Source organism: Cupressus sempervirens, chromosome 5, assembly GCF_028749045.1.
Source record: "Cupressus sempervirens isolate cs-2001-9-10 chromosome 5, ASM2874904v1, whole genome shotgun sequence".
Taxonomy (NCBI): domain Eukaryota; kingdom Viridiplantae; phylum Streptophyta; class Pinopsida; order Cupressales; family Cupressaceae; genus Cupressus; species Cupressus sempervirens.
Genome location: NC_143122.1, coordinates 389,034,230 through 389,050,759, shown reverse-complemented (window position 1 = coordinate 389,050,759; position 16,530 = coordinate 389,034,230). Strand labels below are relative to the sequence as shown.

The 16,530-nt window shown below is 37.7% G+C and overlaps 1 protein-coding gene across 4 annotated transcripts in view; it reads right to left on the bottom strand.

The window, feature by feature from the left end:
* The window catches only part of LOC149556419 (phospholipase D gamma 1-like), a 47,895-nt gene extending 31,876 nt beyond the window's left edge, over window positions 1-16,019 (bottom strand). For 2 of the 4 annotated variants that reach the window (XM_089830730.1, XM_089830732.1), the window contains exons 1-3: window positions 15,483-16,019; window positions 13,090-15,020; window positions 12,856-12,972 (exon numbers count right to left, since the gene is read on the bottom strand). In XM_089830730.1, coding sequence (XP_089686856.1) covers window positions 12,856-12,972; window positions 13,090-14,871 — 1,899 coding nt within the window. In that variant the 5' untranslated portion in view covers window positions 14,872-15,020; window positions 15,483-16,019. Of the gene's footprint in view, window positions 1-12,855; window positions 12,973-13,089; window positions 15,021-15,283; window positions 15,368-15,482 lie in introns of all 4 variants that reach the window. The other 2 variants (XM_089830731.1, XM_089830733.1) reach the window with 2 other exon arrangements.
* Between the last annotated feature and the right edge of the window lie 511 nt (window positions 16,020-16,530).

The following is a 16,530-nucleotide window of genomic DNA, read 5'->3' as shown; positions in this document are numbered from 1 at the left end:
TGCAATGCAAATGTATTCTAATTTTATAGAATTCCTATCTACCATATCTCTTACATAATGGTAAGGAATTTCAATATGTTTGGACCTGTCATGAAAAACTGGATTCACTGAAAGCTTGATGGAATTCTAATTATCACAATGAATAATCATAGGATTCATGGCTTGCCCAAATAATCCCACAAGTAACTTCCTTAGCCAAACTACTTCTCAAGAGGTCATTCATTTGGCTTTTGTGGAGCTTTGAGCTACTGAAGACTGCTTTCTGCATATCCAAGATATCATTGCTGATCCTAAACTGAAACAGCATCCTAAAGTACTTTTCCTGTCTTTAACACTTCCACCCCAATCTAAGTCAGTGAATCCATGTAAATCTAAGCCAACCTTCTCGTATTTGAGACCAAAATTAAGAGTGTCTTGTAAGTATCTCATAATGTGTTTAACTGCAACTAGGTGAATCTCCTTTGGCTCACACATAAACTGGCTTAAGGCATGAACAGCATAGCAAATATACAGATTTGCAATTCCACATTCCAAATCTCTTCAAAATCTCTGATGTATACTTCCCTTGATTAAGTATGATATTGTTAGAATTCTACCATACTTCCAACCCTAGGAAGTAATGGAGTCCCAAGTCTTTCATCTCGAATTCTCTAATTAGATCTTTCTTGCATTGATCTATACGATTATCATCACCTATTATTAATAAATCATCAACATACAGTATCAGAATTACCATATCATCTTTATCTCTTTTATAATATAAATTTGGATCGATTTCATTCTTGGAGAATCCTAAGCCAGTGAGATACTTATCAATTCTTTCATAACACGCCCTTGGAGCCTGTTTAAGCCCATAGAGAGCTTCCTTGAGCCTGCAAACAAAAATGTTAGGATCATGAGTTTCAAATCCTTCAGGTTGCTCCAAATATACTTCTTCTATAATCTTTCCATTTAGGAATGTCGTTTTTACATCCATCTGAAGTACTTTCCATCCCTTGGATGCGGCTATTGCTAAGACTGCTCTTACAGAGGTATATCTAGCAACAGGAGCAAAGGTTTCTTCATAATCAATCCCTTCTTTCTAAGAAAATCCTCTGGCTACAAATCTAGCTTTATGCTTCTCAATGCTACCATCAGCAGCATGCTTTACTTTAAATATCCACTTGGAAGAAACAACAAATTTTCCTTTAGGTCTTGGAACAATATCCCAAACAACATTCTTCATAATAGATTGGTATTCTTCTGTCATAGCTTCTTTCCAAGCTGTATGTTTAATAGCATCAAAAGGATTGCTTGGTTCTATTTTGGATAAATCACTCATGTTTGTTGTATAACTAGAGAATCTTTTAGGTCTTTTGCTTTCTCTGACTATTCCAGAAGGTGCAGCAAAGTCTTGAGCTGCCTTGACTATTTTAATAGCCCAAAGTGGTCTTCTGTAATGACCCGTACCAGTAGGCAACTAAACAAACCCTAAATTAAATACACTACTATAATATATTGCTGAAATAAAAGAAATGGCAGTGCCAATGTATTCATTCAATGAAAATCAAATGTTTTTAGAAATGATATGGCAAATTTCAGCACCAAAACATTATGACATAGCACATTACAAAGAAACCCTAACTGGCTGTATACAATTGAGAACTTGTTGCAACTACAGATTGAAATAAAGAACATGGATTGATCAAATGGTGGAGACTGAATGCTGTAGATGATATGGTGAAAGTGCAACTCCACTGGAAACTCCAAATCAGCATTAAGCACAAATGAAAGGACTGAAATATCCTTCCCCCAGCTGCAATAATTCAAGTGATCTCTCACACCCTCAAAATTGTGTACCAATTGAGAGTTTTCGTTCTCAATGGCCAATTGTGACTATTTGCAGAAACCCTAGGCTCCACAACGCACATAAGCAAAAATCAATAATAAATCTCGATGATAGACAATGAGCTCTCAATGCCTATTTATTCTTTTTTCCATGATAGGTCGGCCTCCCTTTTTAATGTTTCTCCGCTTCTTCCAGCAACCTCTAGAAGCTTTTTTTTATATTTAATTTATAAAGTTACCTTACAATATATTTTTTTTAATTGATAACTTTATAATTAATTCCTCCCAAAAACAATAAATAAAAAAAATGGGACATTACAGGTCCGCCCCTCCTAAAATTGCTTGGCCTCAAGCAATCTTAATGCTGGATGCTACAAAATCACTTCTCCCTCCCAAGTAGCATCTTCAATAGGCAAATCTTTCCACTTAACTAGATACTCTTTGATTACTCTACTGCGAAGCTGCTTCTATCTACTATCCAGAATGAATTCTGGCACTAAGATCAATTTCCCTTCATCATCCAAGGGAGGTAATACTACAGAAGGCATCACATTCTGACCCAACGCCTTTTTGAGGCGTGATACATGAAACACATTGTGCACTCGACTATCTGTGAGAAGCTCCAACTCATAAGCCACCTCACCAACTCGTTTGATGATCTTGAATGGTCCATAATAGCGTGGCTTGAGTTTCTCTGTACCACTCTTCTTGAGAGTGGACTGCTTATATGGCTGCAACATGAGGTAAACCATATCATTTACCTCAAAACTACGCTCAGTCCTCTTCTTGTCTGCATACTGTTTTTTCTGGTTTTGAGCTCTAGCAATGTTGTTTTTTAGAGTAGCAACTATATCCTTACTTTCCTGTAATAGTTCACCTGCACGGGGTACTCGACTATCTCCCAACAACAAATCTAAGAAACTAGGTGCCTCATAACCGTAAAGTGCCATGAAGGGTGTCATTTGTATAGTCATATGATATGTAGTATTGTAACAATACTCGCAAAGATATATCCATCTGACCCAAGCTCGTTGTTGATCTGCCACATAATTCCTCAAATACCCTTCCACCCATTTGTTTACAATTTCTATTTGACTATCAGTCTGTGGGTGATAACTGGTACTAGGTGTAAGCTCAGTGCTAGATAACCGAAATATCTCCTGCCAAAAGTGACTCATGAAGCGGCTGTCCCTGTCACTTACAATGCTCCGAGGTAACCCGTGTAATCTAAAAATCTCCCTGAAGAAGACCTCTGCCACCTGAGTTGCTGAGTATGTAGTAGCGATAGGGAAGAAGTGAGCATATTTTGTCAACCTATCCACCACCACATAGATGCAATCACGCCCCTGGGCCCTAGGAAAGCCCGTAATAAAATCCATAGAGATGCACTCCCACTTCCTGTCAGGAATAGGAAGTGGCTGGAGGAGCCCTGCTGGATAAGTGTGCTCTTGTTTGTTCTGCTGGCAAACATGACACTCACGCACATACTGCAAAACATCAGCCTTAAGTCCCTTCCAAGTGAATCGTTCCCGTACTAACCTGAAAGTGTTGAAATACCTAGGATGGCCTGCTGTAGGTGAATTATGGAATGCTCTCAAAATCAATTGCTTCACTTTCGATCCTGGGACTAAGTAAATCCTGTTATTGTAAATGATCAAATCATCTATGAGAGTGTATCTGGTGTCGATTGTTGTCCCCTCCACTATAGAAGAGGCCCACATGTCTTTGGCATATTCTGCTACAATCAAGTGTCGCCAATCCTCTAATATCTGACTCATAGAAGTGAGGTGTGGCCTACGGGATAAAGCATCTACAACAATATTTTGTGTCCCCTTAACATATGTGATATCAAAATCATATGCCTGTAACTTACTCACCCACTTCTGCTGACGATCATTCAGGTCCCGCTGTCCCAAAAAGTGCTTCAAACTATTATGATCAGTTTTAATACAAAATTTGCTGCCCACAAGATACTGTATGAATTTGGCCAAGGCATGCATGATGGCCAGCATCTCTTTATCATATATGTTGAATGATCTCTCAGCCCCTTTGAGTTTCCTACTCTCATAAGCTATAGGATGCTTGTCCTGCATGAGTACAGCACCAACTCCCTCTCCAGAAGCATCACATTGAAGCTCAAATGGCTTCGTGAAATCAAACAATGCTAATACTAGGCATGTAGTCATTATTTCCTTGAACTGCATAAAACACTCTTGTGCCTCCCGAGTCCACACAAATGCCCCTTTCTTCAGCAAGTCTGTCATGGGCGCTGCATGTCGTGAGTAGCCACTAACAAACCTGCGATAGAATCCACATAGACCAAGGAACCCTCTTAACTGTGTAAGGTTCTCTGGTGGTGGCCAATCAACAATAGCACGGATCTTTTCAAGATCCATTCGCACTCCTTCTGCACTAATGATGTGTCCAAGATACAACAATTCTGTCATCCCCAAATCACATTTGGACTCCTTGGCATACAAGGACTCGCTCTGTAAAATGCTTAATACTGTCTCCAAGTGCTCTAAATGTTCCTGCCATGTCCTGCTATAGATCAAAATATCATCAAAGAACACTAGCACAAATTTCCTCAACTGATGGTGGAAGACCTTGTTCATAGTGGACTGAAAAGTGGCAAGTGCATTAGTCAAACCAAAAGGCATGACTACAAACTCAAAATGCCCATAATGACATCTGAAAGCAGTTTTTTCAATATCCTGCTCTCGAACTCTGATCTGGTGATAACCTGATCTCAAATCAATTTTTGTGAAATAACAAGCCCCATGCAGTTCATCTATTAGCTCATCGATGTGTGGGATGGGATACTTGTTCTTTATAGTTCTCTTATTCAACACCCTATAATCAATACACATTCGTAGAGTTTCATCCTTCTTTTTTACCAAAACAACAGAAGATGCAAAAGGTGACTTACTTGGTCTGATGTGTCCCATTGCTAGCAACTTGTTGATGGTCCTCTCGAGCTCACCTCTCGAGCTCATCTTTGAGTCGTTTTGGGTGCCGGTATGGTGTGATCATGACAAGCTTAGCACCTTCCTCCAACTTGATAATGTGCTCAATACCTATGTCTGGTGGCCTGCCTGGTGGAATCTCACTGAATACCTTCCCATACTTGATTCTCAATTTTTGAATATCTAGATGATATTCAGTCTTATGTTGCTCCCCCTGGGTAAGCATCAAGGCAAATATTGCTGCCCACTCTATATTATTATGCCTGGCTAATCTCTCCAACCGCCTAAATGAGATAGTCCTAACATCACCATTACGGATAGCCTTCAGCACATGAGTCCTGCCATCCACCACGAATCGTATCTCCATATCCTCCAATCTCAAGGTAACCTCCTTCAAAGAATGTAGCCATTGCATCCCAAGTACTATGTCCATGTCACCCATGTTGACCACATGATAGTCCGCCTTAAACTCATAGTTGTTTAGGCGCAAAGGTAGATCTCGCACCATCCTATCACAACGAAGAGTATATCCATCAGCTACCTTAACTCTTAGTCCCTCGAACTCCTCAGTAATGAGTCCACGCCTCTCTACAAATCGTGCATCAATGAAATTATGCGTGGCACCTGTATCCAACAGAGTAATAATCTTTTGTCCTGCCAAGACTCCTCGAAATCTGAAAGATCCCTCTCTTTGAATACTAGACAGACGTGCCTCCTGTAAATGTATCTCTGGAGCCTCTTTTTTCTCAGCACTATCTACCTCTTGTTCACCCTCTACCTCATTAGGATCCTCATCATGGTGCTCTGAGATGTCTGAATCTGAACCTTCATAATAAGCCCACATCACCCGGTTAGCCTTCCCCTTAGGCTTCATAGGACAATCATGACCAAACTCATAAGGACCTTTGCAAAAGAAGCATAGCTTCTTCCTACGTAGGTCATTAAGTGTTTCCTTAACCCAAGGTGCAGCTAGCTTGTCTTTTGAGTCATTAACCTTCTCTTTACCCTTGCTGAATTCCCCTTTGTTATCTCTAAATGGTGAAGAACTCTTTGAACTAAACCGATTTGCTGGAGCTGCAAGTTCCATACTGCAGGCTTTCTTCATGGCTTCCTGTAATGTAGGAGGATCAAAGGCCTTTACCCACCCCTTGAGTGGTTCAATTAATCCCTCTGTGAATAAAATGACTAGCCTCCTTTCTGAAATGTCAGGCACCATCACTGCAAGCTTCTGGAAGTCATTGATAAATTGTTCTAAGCCTCCTGACTATCTCAACTGGGCTAACTCCCGGAAATAAACTTCAGGATTTTTTTTATCAAACCTCTCTATCAATCTATCCACAAAATCTTGATAAGTGGTTACCTGATTGTGTTGCAATGTGATCATGCCATGTGTCCACCAATCATGTGCTGCCCCATCTAAGTGTAAAGTGGCATACTTGAGTGCTTCAATTTCTGTCATAGTTTTCAGAGATAGGAAAGTATCCACCTTATGAATCCAAGCACGAGCAATCATTTTTCCACTGCCATCAAATGTGGGTAATACCAACTTGTTGGTGACCTATTGCAACTCACTATGTTTGTCTAATTGCTTCTGCCTGGCAGCTCTATAGTTCAGGTACCTGTCAAATGTCCATCCATCCTGTACATATTCTGGTAATGAATCCCACTCATTCCTCGCTTGTCAAAGTTCATCTACAATATCTGTTACCATAGCATCAGGTGTGCGTGTTGGAGTTTCTTCTCTAAATGTAGAACGTGTGGGTCTATCAGCTGTTCCAGACCGTGTCCTATGTTGTGATCCTGCTATGCTTCTGTCATCCTGATCATGATTATTTCTCCTATTTTCCCCAATCAAATGTTGCATCATAACCATCATTGCCTGTGTACTTGCCTCTATTGACTGTAGAAGCCTCTCCTGTTGCCGTAAAGTCTCATCATCTCGCACACTTCTGGATGGGCTTGGAGAATGTCTCTCAGCCATATTCTTAGTTATGTTGGCTCCTTTGTAAACTAAATTAAATGGTGGTTGGGTAACCCTATCAGGCTGGCAGGAAACTGCTTTGATACCACTGTAATGAACCGTACTAGTAGGCCACTAAACAAACCCTAAATTTAATACACTACTAAAATATATTGCTGAAATAAAAGAAATAGCAGTGCCAATGTATTCGTTCAATGAAAATCAAATGTTTTTACAAATGATATGGCAAATTTCAACACCAAAACATTATGACATAGCACATTACAAAGAAACCCTAACTGGCTGTATACAATTGAGAACTTGTTGCAACTACAGATTGAAATAAAGAACCTGGATTGATCAAATGGTGGAGACTAAATGCTGTAGATGATATGGTGAAAGTGCAACTCCACTGGAAACTCCAAATCAACAATTAAGCACAAATGAAAGGACTAAAATATCCTTCCCCCAGCTGCAATAATTCAGGTGATCTCTCACACCCTCAAAATTGTGTACCAATTGAGAGTTTTCGTTCTCAATGGCCAATTGTGACTATTTGCAGAAACCCTAGGCTCCACAACGCACATAAGCAAAAATCAATAATAAATCCCGATGATAGACAATGAGCTCTCAATGCCTATTTATTCTTTTTTCCTTGATAGGTCGGCCTCCCTTTTTAATGTTTCTCCGCTTCTTCCAGCAACCTCTAGAAGCTTTTTTTTATATTTAATTTGTAAAGTTACCTTACAATATATTTTTTTTAATTGATAACTTTATAATTAATTCCTCCCAAAAACAATAAATAAAAAAAATGGGACATTACATTTCTTTGAATTTTGGGTTTCTTCAAGATTCAAATTTTGAATTTCATCTTCAATTTCTTTTAAGTTCTATCTCTGGGACCCAAATTCACTATTTCTTTTAGAACTGGATAAAGGGGAAGGTTCTTCAGAACTTAGGGCTCTTTTGAATGCTAAATCTTCTTCAAAAATTACATCCCTACTAAGTTCACTACTTTTTTGTCCAAGTATGAAAATCCTATATGCCTTAGATGTTTCGCTATACCCTATGAAAATACCTTTCCTCCCTAAGAGTTCCAACTTGATTCTCTTTTGTTTTGGAACATGGATATATATAAGGCACCCAAAACTCCTAAAATGACTTATATTGGGTTTAACCTTAGTAAATACTTCTTCAGGAGTTTTATCTCTACGGTAAGAGTGAGGGCTTCTGTTTTGAATATAGACAGCAGTACAAGAGACTTCTGGCCAAAGATAATATTCTAGATTTTGATCAAAAATCATAGCTCTAGCAACTTCTATAATTGTTCTATTCTTTCTTTCTGCTACCCTATTTTGTTCTGGATTATAAGGAACAGTGTATTCCCGCTTAATCCCTGATTCTTTACAAAACCTTTTAAACAAGTCTGATATATATTCCCCTCCATTATCAGTTCTAAGGGTTTTAATTTTATGTCCTAAAAAATTTTCAGCTAATGTTTTGAATTCCTTAAATCTCGTTAGGATTTCTTTTGCTTCTTTGCATTTTAAGAAGTAAATCCATGTTTTCCTAGCGAAGTCATCTATGAACAAAATATAATAGCAGAATCCTCCAAGAGAAGGAACAAACATAGCTCCACATGAATCTGAATGAATTAATTCTAAAACATTATTTGTTTTTCTAGTGCTATCATGAAATGGACTTCTGGTGTTCTTACCCAAAGCGCACCCTTTGCATATGCTTGAGTGGTTTTTATTTAGTTTAGGTAATCCAGTAACCATCTTCTCCATAGTTGATAAGGTTTTGAAATTTAGATGCCCTAATCTTTTGTGTCATATATCATTTATGTCTACAGCTTCATGAATTAAGGCCTGAATAGGTCGACTAGAATCTGTATTCAATTCATACAAATATCCTTTTCTCTGACCAATCAACTTCGCTTTCTTGATTGAGGAGTTCTTTGCCCAAGTTAATATTTTGCCGTCCACAAATGCAACATTATGCCCATCATCTTCAAGCGTTGTAATTGAGATTAGATTTCTTTTAATTCCTAGTACGTAGAGTACACCTTTGAGAATAAGAGAATTTCCTGATTTTAGTTTCAAGGTGCAATTTCCAATTCCTCCAACAGAATATGTTGAATTATCACCAATGGTAACTTCACTGTTAACCTTTTTTGATAAAGAATCTAGTGTTTCTTTGTATCCCATTATATGTCTAGAAGATCCACTATCAATTACCCATGCTTTACTTGAAATTTCATTTGATAGTGAAGAGTACAATACACGATTCTCAGGATCATAGGTATCTTCTTCCCTAGTAACATTTGTACAATTTGTTTGTTGTTTAGAATTTTTAGAACAATTAGATATGTAGCGTCCCAACTTTTCACATTTGAAACACTTTATTTTGGATAGATCTTTCTTGGGTTTTCCATTCTTTTGATTTCCCCTTTTCTTCTTGAAATGTTTCTTCTTGCCCTTATAAGAGTTTGTATTAAGAACATGAAATTCTTCATCTTCTATTTCCAGTTTCCCTTCTTTTTTCATTTTTCTAGGTTCTTCTTGAAGACAATTGTTGTCAAGTCTATTGAAGTCAAGAAGTTTATCTCTGGCACATATTCCTTGTGAAAAAGTCTCCCATGAATATGGTAATCCATCTATAGCCATTAGTGTTAATTTTGTGTTACTAATAATGGTTCCTATACTTAATAGTTCATCTCTAATGCCGGCAACCCTTAGGAAGTAAGAATTTATTGATTCTTCTTTTTTTATCTGAATGTGATTTAGTTGCCTTTTCAGTGCGAGAACCCTAGTTGCATTGTTGACCTCATATGCATTCATCATATCAAATGCAATTTGATGTTTTGTACGCATGGGTACGATATCATTTTTTACTCCATCTAATATGATTTGAATGGCTTTTCTATTTCCTCTGCTGTAGATAGATTTATGAGGTTCAATAGCAAGTTGTCTGGATGCTGAATCAACAAATTGTTTTACATCATTCTCTTCAAGAATCATCATGATTCTGAATTTCCAGGCATCAAAGTGTTATTTCCCATCAAACCTGTCCTCAGGTCTGATTGTTTATGACATTGAAGATAGGAGATAGTTGCTAGATATATATAAAGTCTAATTACTGAATTTTGCAGAGCCTAGGTTTGACTACCAGAGCTCTGATACCATGTAAAGTTTCTGCAAATTCTTTGGACTGAATATAGATTTATTTCTACCTTCTCTATCTTCTTATAACTTGCTGTCAGTAACTTCAGATTATTGCCTTTAACTGGATTAGAAATGTAAATCAGAATTCTGTCTTTTACTTCTGCAATTCGTATGAGGGCAGTAATGACTAAGGAGCAAACTTGTATTGATCTTGTGTGCTCTTAGACTTCATCCTTACCCTTTATAAGTATAGGGATTAAGAGACATGTCCTTAGAAAGGACATGTCTCTTCCAAAAAATCATTTGCTTAACCTCGAGAAGTCAGTGACTTTCTAGGAATAATTAGATATTAATCACAAACCAAACTTGGTGTTAGATTAGTATTAAACTAAACCTCTAAGGATAGACGCCGATCTTGCAAAGGAAATAATGCAAAGACTTAAACCTTTACTTATCATGCTATATCAGATCTGATCGATCTGTTATCAGATCAGTATGTTTTAACAAGTTACAGATTTAACAGGTAGGCCCATGAAAATTATACAGTCATACACAAGGACTTTCAAACTCCCTCTGAATATCAATCTGCTGAGCTCCTCATCCAATGATGTTTTTGACCAAGTGTCGAGACTCCCTCAAAATCTGATATCAATCCTCCTTGTCCTACAAGAACATCCTCAAAAAAGATCAAGGCAAATAGCTCTTACAGTACATATAGAAATACAAATTAGGAATGTTAGCATTACTTACGAAGTTAGTAATTTGAACTCATGACTCTAAAGCAGATTTATTGTAAGAAATGATGATCATTTCATAATACACTTTACTAATTAACATGTTAAGCCCAATTTCACCCCTTAACCATGTCATACTTAAGAAGGACGGGGAATTTCCATGGCAAAGGGCACAAGACACTAATTTACAAGTAGGCTTCCTCAGAGCATTGAGATTGTATGTTTGTAGTTTGTACCCATCTTGGGATTTTCCCCTCAAGGTATTGGAAATGCATATCTTTACTCATTTTGGAACTTACCTATTTGTGAGGTTTTACTCCATCTCTCCCATATTGATGTTAGCTTATTCTCTTAAAGATTGTAACAAGAGATTGACTAATATCCTTGATTAGGATTGCATATAGATTTTCAATGCAAGCTTGAAAATTACTGTGATATATATAACCTCTTAGAATACACTTTAATATGTTTATATATATAACTCAATTATATGTTAATATTTATTCAATTTAATAGTTAGGGTTCAGAGGGTTACATGGCTGATGTCATGAATTATAAGCTATAAATATAAATTGTCAGCCAATATTCACATACCTTGGTTATGTTTATGTTTCACGAGAATGGGAGAATAATCCTTCGCAAGTACTATCCCTCACACGATTCCCTTTTGGCTGGTGGTATTGTATTTTACCTTGTATTACAAGAGATTCTTCTTATTATAAACTCTGCTTTGCTTCATACTCTGCCTACGTACTTACATACCACTTAAGTTTTGGTGGCATCCATGTCACCTTCTACTGTCAAACTCACCCTTTCATAATTTTTATTCCACGCCATCTTTGCTGCTAAAACCCTGGTGCTCACGCAAGTGAACAGGCTTGGTTGATTGGTGATTTTGTAACATACCTGTATTATTAGGTCCATAGGCCTGTGAAAGAGACTACCGGCGAGCCATGATCCTCTAGTTCTAAATTTTCTTGCTTGCTAATGCTACTCACATCTTCAACATTGATTGCTTTCCCCTCATAAATCAGTGGGAAAAGCAATTGAGTTTTCTGCAAAGTTACCGGAAACTCCTATGTCCTTCCTTGGGCGCATGTATCCCCATATCCAATTTGGAAACATATCCGATACCGCCCGGATACACGTTGAATATTGTACTGATGTCCGCCTTAAAAAGTTGGTTTTCCGAGTGTGTCAAATACTAAGTAATTTGATTTTTTTAAGATGTGCCGTAAATCTTCCCAAATTTAATTTAAAAAACTTTATCAATACAATTGTTTTAAAACAATGGTATAAACAAAACCCGCACCAAATGAGAAAGACAAATAAAATGTTTTTCTATTCAGCAACCCATTTTGTCGGGTTATCTTCTAATGCAACTCTACAGTTCTTGCATATTGTAAAGTGTTAAATTAAGTTATAAATATTTATGTAGCATTTATGTGTCAATATTGTTTTTGCAGTATTGAAAAACTCATCTAATAACTTAGAAAATTGTGTTAAATATATGTGTATGGGATATTTATTAATGTCTTATCCAGTTGTATACATATTGAGGATCTTAAAAAATGGTTGTATCCGTACCCAATAACATATCTGTATTTCTATCCGTATCCGTATCCATGCAACTTTGGTTTTCTGTAACGCTGATTTAAAGACACATTGTCTGTAAATATGAATCATGTGACTTTGGTAAGCCAGAGTTTTCAAAGAATCTCGTTATTGATCAATGATCCCATGGTGTAGCTTTTCTTTGGATTGTCCAGTCAACAAGCCTTAATTATTTAACTATATATATATATGTCATCTGTTTAGTCTCACAGTTTATCCAACTGAAGCTACCAAGAATTAACAAATCAATCCCAGCCATTCATCCTTTCACCCAAACAAATATTAAAATTCAACCTTCTCCCTCAAATCTAAGGACCGTGAATTTACAATTAAACTATCTTAATCACAAATTCATCTATGCTGGAAATTATCAGCATGCTACAGAAAAGCTTGCACATTCATTGAGCTTCCACACTATATCAAGAGTACGAGAAAATCATGCTTGATCTGAGGTTTGCATTCTTTTCAGGAAAGAAGTTGAATATTTGTTTTGATTTCATTTATTATTCTGAATTTCATTACTCACAATTTAGACAAAACTCACAAGAAAAATTGAAGATAAAAAATGCACCAGAAGAAGATCTCACCTGCTGTTTAAACCAACTATGTTTTTTTCCAGCAATTCGAGGACAAAGTAAGACTTGAACAGATGAGTGTTTGAAGAATCTTCGGGTTTCTTCATCATGTGTTCCCATGAGACCTTCCTGTAGACATTAAAACGATGTGTGATGATAAAATGTTGGAGGATCTCGTCATGAAAAGAACAGCTAAATATATGCTATTTTTCAAGATGGCAAGATTTGCATTTGTCTCAATCTTACAGTCTTTATCCCGAGAATATCCCTTGATGTAGGGTCATCCCACACAAGTAAGAGCACCCGCAAGCCTTCTTGTGATTTAAACTTGAGAAGATCTCCTAATGTGGAGTCCGAATGAAGCGGATTTGAAGTTCCATTTCCATGAACCAGTTTAATCTTGTGATATACAGACCATCCAGTAATGTATATAAAACGTTGAGCTTGGAGAATAGCCTCACAAATATCCTGCCAACATTTTCCATTGTCATACCAAACTTGATGATCAAGTTGAATAGGAGGAAGAAGATTATCAGGCACATGAGCATCCTGATACAAAGTGATTTTCCCACCTTTTCTGAGAGGAAAATATGTGTTGGGCACACCAGCATAGTCTGGTCCGGCGCCAATTCCAAATCTGTACATCACTTGATTTTCTAATGGGAAAAATTGCATTGAGAGCTTAAGTGCAGCTCCCTCCTTGCAGACCTTGCCATTGTTGCCTAACACGGGAAACCAACCCTCGACTTTCTGACAAGACATGAGTTTCTCTGCAGGTATCGCAACATCACCAATAAGATCTGCACCAACAAAGTCACTGTCCTTGACATAAAAAAGCACCTCGGCAACATTGTGTGCAACAAGAATGGAGAAATGTTGATTCCATACAGGATTCTGGCTATTGCTAATGACCCGAGTCCTCGCAACTATGGCACTAGAGAGAGAAATGTTAACATATGGATCACTTGTTATTATTTTTTGGGATATATGCCCTTCTATTCTTGCTGAAGTTTTACCAGAAGGTGTTGCTGTAAATATCTTTCGAACATTTTCTGAGAAAGAATCCATGTTGGGTAAGTTTTTTGCTTCAAAAACCCAAACATCTAGTGTCCCGTGTAACAGGACGAACCTCAGAGATGTACTTGAAGGTTCATATGGCACAACCTGAAGTTTATCATAATCTTGTGAACCGAATTGTCCTGGAGATAAATCAGAAGATAAACTGCTGTCATAAAAATCCTGTGAATGTTGTCCATAATGGAATGAATGACCTGAAACTGAACCATTATCATTTGAAAAAGATTGACTCGAATAGTCAATGTTCTGTGTAGTGTAATTTGGCATTGAAATGGGTTTGTGAAAGGATCCTGCATGAGGTGAGGATTCAGCAGGTTGAGGGTGGTCTGACAAGCGCATTGACGACATTGAATCCAGCAATGGGTATAATGGTGCAGATGGATAAGATGTGCTAGGGGCAACTGCCTCCACACTGGAAGCCGGTGCATGATAGGCTGGGGGGATACTGGTTTGGTGGTCAATATGGGAATGTGGAATGGAGGATGAAGGTCCATATTGGTTATAAGAATTGGAATTTTGTTGATGGTAAGAGCTATCGGGCTGAAAACTTCCCTGATGGTGGTATGAGCCATCGTGTGGAAAGCTTTCCTGACGGTAGTATGAGCTCTCAGGTTTTTGCAAACTTCCTTGATGTTGATACGAGTTATCAGAATGGTGAATACTTCCCTGATGGCTGTAAGGATACGGGTGATTTTGAGAGAAAGAAGCTGAGGGCGCTGACCATTGCCCCGATGGTGGCCGAGGGGGACTATAATTTGCAGAAGGGGGCTGATGAGGTGGGGGTTGCCAATAAGGATCAGGCCCATATCCCGGATATCCGTACGGAATTGGTGGTGGTGGTGGTCCTGGTGGATAAGCTGAATGAAGAGGGGGGGCGTATGGAGGATTGGGGTAGTGATTGGGTACAGTGTGCCCAAAACTCCCATTGTCATATTTCCTGAAAGGATCCATTTGAAATAGTATCCTTTATGTGATTGGGCGATGCCCTTCTGCTTATAATTAACTCCGTAACAGGACCTCAAAAAAACATACGACTGGAGGATCGTATTGATAGGTCGAGAGCATAAACGACCTGAATGAACCTATGTCTGCGCTGCTATCTGCATAGTCATAAAAGAGTACAAATGAGTTCAGTACTTATATACCTAGAATTCTAACATCCAATTATTTGCATAACCAGCATCGTAATTCCCAGTTTTTTTGTATACCCAGTACCCTGATTCCCAATTTTTGGTTAATAAAGTAGCCTAACTCGTATTTTGAAACATAATTCTAATTCTAATTACCATACTTTTACACACCCATAATCCTACCTCCCATTTATTAGCCTAACAATTACTTGAATTTTCAATTCTATACATACCTAACATTCCGATTCGCAATCCGATCAGAAGATATTGTTTCTGGACCATGCCAACTCCATTCAGAGTTACTCCTAATACTAAACCTAATTTTTTAAACCCCTGAATCAATGGAAAATTTAACAGTACCTTCCTCTAAATTGATCCTAGCTACGTGATTCTGACTTGATTAAATTCAATGAAAGAAAACTAAAAACTTACGAAATTGTCTGTGAAACAACCGTAGAATTGATCAGCATGGGGGTTGTGTGATATTAGCCGAGTGCAAAGGCGGCCGACTGGAAGGTTTGGAAATGTTTCGCTCGAATTAAAATTCATTTCGTCGAAACAGAGGTGCTACTTGCGTCTTCTTGTTAGTTAAGTATTTTATTGGGGGAAGAATTTTCAAAAGTTGAAAGTATGGGCTATGACTTGGCCGGCTAAACCAAATCAATGGGGTTGGAAGAAAGGACTGACTGGTAGGCGACATGGAATCTACCGTACGCGTCAGTGGGTTGAATTAGCAGGTGCATTCAAAAAAATTCATCCAGTTTTTTTAAACAACTAGGGGATGATACGTTTGAGGTTGGAAAAATTGTATCGGTTTTGCAGATTTAAAAAATTCATCCAGTTTTTTTAAACAACTAGGGGATGATACGTTTGAGGTTGGAAAAATTGTATCGGTTTTGCAGATTTTCCGATTTGATTTTTACTGTTCCATCGAGGCTTTTTAAGTTCGGAATTATGAAACTTTGAATGCCACAAAGGTAAAAAATCCAATATGGATATAATTAATGGTCAAAATCTGCAAAAAGTCAAAAAAAAAGTAAGTGGGTTTTATAGTCCACGACACTATGTCATAATTTTTAGGTTTACATATGGTGACAGTGATATGGGACTACCTCCTATTTTTTTTCGAGAGGCGCTTGGCGCTACAAACGAAGCATACATACCCTACCCCCCAGTGGGATTTGAACTTGTGACCTCTCTTTCAAGAGTACAAGTTCTCCACCACTAGGCCAACTTGGGCAATAAAACTAAAATTGAGAGAATTGAGAACAGAGATAAAATTGAATATGAAAATAGAAGCAAATAACAATAAATACTAATGTGTATGTTGATATTAATCAAGGAGATAAACTTAATTATGATATGTGATTGTTTTTTATTATTAAAAGTAGTAAGAGGGTGTTGGTATATGGAACAATAACTAGCGTATTAACAACACATTAATAGTACTAGCACAAACTGCAACCAAGAGCTTGTCTCT